Source organism: Sinohyriopsis cumingii, unplaced genomic scaffold, assembly GCF_028554795.1.
Source record: "Sinohyriopsis cumingii isolate HCF-2022 unplaced genomic scaffold, ASM2855479v2 utg000488l, whole genome shotgun sequence".
NCBI lineage: Eukaryota > Metazoa > Mollusca > Bivalvia > Unionida > Unionidae > Sinohyriopsis > Sinohyriopsis cumingii.
The window spans coordinates 330,362-336,361 of record NW_028315905.1 but is presented as its reverse complement, the minus strand read 5'-3'; the positions used below and the strand labels follow the sequence as shown (position 1 = coordinate 336,361).

Below are 6,000 nucleotides of genomic sequence, written 5' to 3'. Positions count from 1 at the left end.
TCAAAACCCCGACCGAGTCATATCAAAGACATGAAAATGGTAATTACAGGTGCCTCGCTAGTCTTTCAGCATTACGAGGTCATTGTTAAAACTTGTTGGCTTGGTGTCAGAATAATGTGACGGGGGGGGGGGGGGGGGGGGGACATGCTGCTAAATATCCGACATGATGACCCAGTACTAGACATAGCTCTAAACTGCCACACTGCAGGCATTGTAGCAATATGACTGGACAATTGTTAAACCTACGTTAAAAATCCAGATCACACAAACATACACACACAAACACAGTTGCGTATATCGACAGATGTGTTGTATATGTGGGCACAGTATTACGGCAACAAGTGTGTGCAGGTTTTCACCCGTTTTCATTAAGGCGCAATCACTGATGCATTTAACCCACTTACAAAAGCTTCAACTAAAATCATATCCAGTTAGGAAAAGCTATTATTTGAAACAGGAAGAGGTAAGGTTGCGTTCAGTAGTTGATTTAAATAGTTCTGGTCAAATAACCGAATAGGATTTAAAACGTAGTCTGATGAAGCAACCTAACATAACTGTTTGAAGTGTACGCACTGGACGACGTCTGAAAATGGTCCTCCACGCAGAAAGAGTTATATTGTGTTTCTTAATGATTACTTTCAGGATGGAATTCGTCACTGCTGCACAAGGTTTGTATATATACCTTTATATATGTAATGTATATAACGTCGAATCTCGAACAAATCTAAGACTTGACGCTAGGTCATATATTAAAACTAGTAAATTTAACGATTTTATGAGTACAAATATAAACCATACAGAGCCAAGTATGCTATCCCTGGTTCCCGCAAGTGAAATTTTAAATATGGGGAAGCGATGTTAACGTACAAGTTTGAGGATTTCTAATACGTAATCTGCTGAATTTCAATCCCATGTCCGCGGCTTAAGGGACCTATCGTCGTACCTGTACGTATCAAACACATACCCAGTCAAGCAATCACACATCCTAAGTGTATGCTACAAAGGTGCTGATACAAACCTACATCACTAGGTCCATAAGCGGCGTGTTTGTTATGCACCCATGACCCTACAACGATATAGGTGATCGTATTACATCCTGCATTTACATCTGAAATTTATGCAATTTATGTACTCGTTTCTGTCATGTGAGATGACTTGCTAAACAGTACCTGTATGGAGTTAGTTTACTGCGTAGAAGCAATGACCTAGAAAACTAACCGTTATATTTCGCTTCTTTGTCGTAACAAGTACTATAAACAACTCTTGTATCATGACATGCCCGATATCTAATTTCTGTATATGAATGCAAAAATGGAGTCACTAAAAATTTAACAGCCATATATATCACATTAGCTTTATGTAGAATATTAGCTCTTTTACCGCTGATTCGTTGATCCAATGTTAACAAGTCATTTGAACAGGGAAGAAAGATATCAAGCAAACAACCCAATAATGAAACGATCAACTCGCCAACCAAATAACAAACAATCTAAAGTCTTAAGTAATCAATAATTTGTTATTAAATGGACTGAACAGATTATTCTGCTTATGTCTCTAATTGGTCAATATTTGATATTGTTATGTATATTTAATTTATAATGTGTAGTTGCATTTTGTCTGTGATTGAGTCTTATTAATGAAGTGTGTGCCTACCTGACTTCTACCATGCTTGTAATGTGTTGGAAGGAGTTTATGAGAGTCCGAGTTCGAAACTTATTTACGGGTTAATTGTATTTTCTATTGGAAATCCAAAAGATTCTATTGCGTCGTAATTCAAGTGGAGATATGTAAATATCGCGCGTGGTAAGCAAATACTTCATTCCTCTTTTCGACCAGTCTCTGGGAATCAGCTGAGATTACAGGGTATTGTTGAAATCAGAAATGAGTCGAGAATAATTACTTATTTAAATCATTCTTTGGAATTAACAAAGTGCTAATTTATTATACGATTATTACATTACTTTAGATTTTTAGTAAATTCGTTCAGACATTCTGGATTGCAACTTTGGTATACCAAGACATTCAAGACTAGGGGCACATCAGGATATTCAAGACTATTTGAATTTATTTAGAACATTCTATATTCTTGGACTTCTTGTAAGACGTTTAGGATTATTTTGTGTTTAGTTCATAGTTGAATTTTCACTCTGTATTATAGGGAAAACATGTTTTGTAGAATATTATTGGCATTGTTTTCCGTTAGTTCTTGTTACATTTTTTAAGACCAAGGGTCGTATCAATACCATTATATTAATCTTGTTACATTTTTTAAGACCAAGGGTCGTATCAATACCATTATATTAATAATGGAAGTATATTTTTAAATGTTATGATCGTCGCTAAATTTGTTATCACTGATGGCATATTAAGTGTCTTTACTCACTGCCCAATCGGTTTGCAGCTTTGTTGCAGAACATCAAATAATGACTTTTCGCGCTTTGTACTATCTTCTAAGCCAAATTTACGTCCTTATTATTTCAACATAATTCTATGTCGATTAAATTATCACGAAGCTCAAAAAATGTATTCGAAACATCATACTGAATGGTTTGAACGTCTCTGACAAAATCCATATAACGCATTGAGGCTAGATAGTGATTTTACTTTGTGTGACCTGTTAGAAACATCCACATGATTTGAAGTAATAGCCACTATCAGAGGCCCCTATACAATTTTTTAAAATGATTTCGCATCAGTATGAGAACGTTTCAACATTATAATATCTATATTAATAATTAAACTCTCTCTCTCTCTCTCTCTCTCTCTCTCTTGTTAAATTGTCACGTATGCCGCATTGCTTGATTCAAATACAATGTACAACCCCCATTGGATATCCTAGGTTCCCAGGTATAAGACAAGTATATTTAGCGGCTAATAAAGCAATACAATGATGAAAACAATTCCTAGGCATTAAAGAACTGGATAAGTGTAATCTGCACTAGTTTCGACTCATCTTTGACACTAGCTTGGTTGTTTACTTGCACTTGGGAACAACAAGATTAGGCAGCTGTGCTCAGTTAATCGAAAGTGGTACATGCCCGTTATAAGTCTCGAAGATACAGATATTGGCTTTGTGTGTCTCAGAATTCTCCAGTGGTACCTTGATACCACTGGCGACATGTTAAAGCACTACTTTACAACGAAATACTACTACTGATCTTAAGCTGCTAGGTGAAGTCCACTTCCTTGGCATCGGAATCCGGAGAACATTCCTGCTTAGTATCCCTGATGTCATAATAGTATAGTCTCAAACTAATCAACAAAAAAGAGTAAAATCTAAAACGTTTTGTAAAATTCAACAAATAATTTCTTTTACGTAAGATGCAAAGCGAACATTTGAAAAGAGATTACAGCATTGTGAATTAAATCCTCAATAGTCCTAAACGTTTTATGAGAAGTCCAAATGAAAACATTCCAACTGAATTTCAGTGGTATTTAAAATACGGTGCAATATTGAATGTGTTGATGTGCCTGTAGTTCTCAGACGTGGTAGTGTGCGAATTGGTCTAATGTTGTACTAACATTCTATAGATTTATCATACAAGTATAATACAATAAGTGTCCTTGTCTAAATTCGCTATAATTCCAAATTAGTGTTTGTCAAAGAAGATTATAGATGAGCACTTTGTATTCCTAGTGAATAATTCTGAAAACGTTATTCAGCCCTAATGAAAAACTGATCACAAACTGAAACTGAACACAAGAATATAAGCCTGATTCTACTTCAAGATTTTCGGGTAAGAATGAATAACTTCTCAAGTAAACAACATTATATCAAAAGCTAAGACAAAACAGTAGAACCAAGACGAGCGTCAAACGTTCATTTCTGGAACATTTTAAGCTGTCAACAACATAAGGATTCTTAATAAAATTATAGTAAAGAACGAGGCAAACATGAAAAACTCTAGGTTTGTCCGTCAGGGAATATCAATGCCCTAGGCTCCGATTTAGATAAACATATTTACTTCCATTGGTAAAGATCCTAATGTTTTAACTATACTCACAAAGAAATATTAGCTAATGTTATATTGTTAGCAGAATCAGTATCCCTAGTAAATCACACAGTGAACTTTAGTGTAGGCTAAGGTCAACAGCAAAATAAACTTAGGCATAGCACATATCATTAACAAAAGACAACTATTAATAGAAATAAAATCTACATAACACTGAGTTATCGCTATGTATAGTACAAATGTTCTGATATTACGCCCTCATACTATGTCATAGTTATACTCATTTAAAGTACTAACGCTCCGTCGTTACGTTCTACCTACGCTTATTGTGCTAATATAACTTTGGCAAGCTGGTATTTGCATTATTGGTAATATTTACTTTTGCTTAAGTCGATAGTTTCAGTACAAAATGCGATTAACAAATGAGCCAATCGCGTGTATATCAGACATTCAACGTCATAAGCTGACTGTAGTTTATCCTTAGCTACAACTGACGTTATCAGAAGGGCAAGGTCACAATTTGAATGGATAATATACCCATGTACCATATATGCCTATAAGGAGCCCCGTTTTATAGTAATTTATCTACCGTACACCCTGATCATAGTTGTTGTTGTTGCTGTTGTTGTAGGGTTTAGCGCCATTTTTCAGCACACGATGGGCTATACGTGGCGGCCAATATTAATGGTGGAGGAAGAACCCGGGAAAACCCCGGAAAGAACCACCGACCCACGAGAATCTACTGGCAAGCTTTCTCACATACCCACATTGGCTGAATCCGAGACTCGAACCCACGCAGACAGAGGTGACATGGCAGTGATCCGTAACGGAGAGCGCTTTAGACCACTCGGCAACTCGCCCCCCCCCCCTCAATCAATAGTAGTTTCAAAATTAATTGTTATACAATATATAAACATATGTGCATTATTTTGTAATATATGTGAATGTTGTTGGAGAATACGTACTCTTATTTCCCTAAAATATGTAAGTTATATTTTTTCAACATTTTTCTATAAAATATTCATTTTGTTGGTTTGTTTTTATCAACTTTTATTTATAATTGACAATTAGCATAATTTTATTCGCTAAAACTTTTCCTGAGTATTACGAATATATGGTCATAAACAAAGTAACAGATAGAAGCAAAACCAACAAGTTTTGTAAACTAAAACAAACAACTAAATTATCAAAGTCATAAATGACAACGTGAGAGGAACTTAGAGTACTGTCAAACCAATCCGTATAAAATATATAAATGAGTGAAAGTTCCTTATACATTTCAAAACCAAAACTGTACTGTCCCCCAAGAACTGGGACGCTGTCAAGATGGCGTTTTCCAGAATTCCTTCGAATAATGTATCACAGTTCCAGAATATTATAGTTCAAAATGAGCACTTTCTATTTCCACTGAATAGACCAAACAAAACGTTTTCCTCTCGAATAATATATATGTACAACAGACACACAAGATGAATACAGGAAGTAAGAAAGACTCCAAAATCGGAATGAATCTGATTGCTTAATTCTCTCCTTATATGCACAATCTATTGTGACTGGATTCCGCAATAGACCCCACGTTACAGAATAGAGTACTCATTTTGCGTTAAGTTGGCCAGTTCAAGTGACCCACCAGAACTAATGTAAAATTACTGAATTCTGCCAAAAACGTATAAGCCATATCAGCTAATGAATTATCATGCCAATGGTACCGTTAAGTTTATTATTAATAATTGTCAACACATATGCTAGCATATATTTATATATCCTTTGTAATTTGCGTTCTCAACAAAGTGAGGCCACAGATTCACAAGATATAAGACAATATATCCTGTGCGACTTACAACCATGCATAAAATTACAAAACTTAAATTAATTTAATTAAAATAAATAACAAAATAAAAATTAGAAATCAAATCATGTACCAGGAGTTATAAAAAATATACATATAGATAATAAGATTTTATCAAAACATGGTCATCATGTATACTCAAGTGACATTTAATTTTTGATTTGTTGGTGGACTAAATCAATCACATTTGCATACAAC

The 6,000-nt window shown here is 34.9% G+C and overlaps 1 protein-coding gene across 1 annotated transcript in view; it reads left to right on the top strand.

Annotated features, from left to right (window-relative positions):
• Positions 1-439: 439 nt before the first annotated feature.
• Positions 440-6,000, top strand: part of LOC149773984 (low-density lipoprotein receptor-related protein 2-like) — an 88,451-nt gene continuing 82,890 nt past the window's right edge. Inside the window, exon 1 of the mRNA XM_089945930.1 lies at positions 440-668. Within this exon, the coding sequence (XP_089802056.1) occupies positions 590-668 (79 nt within the window). The 5' untranslated portion in view covers positions 440-589. The remainder of the gene's footprint in view (positions 669-6,000) is intronic.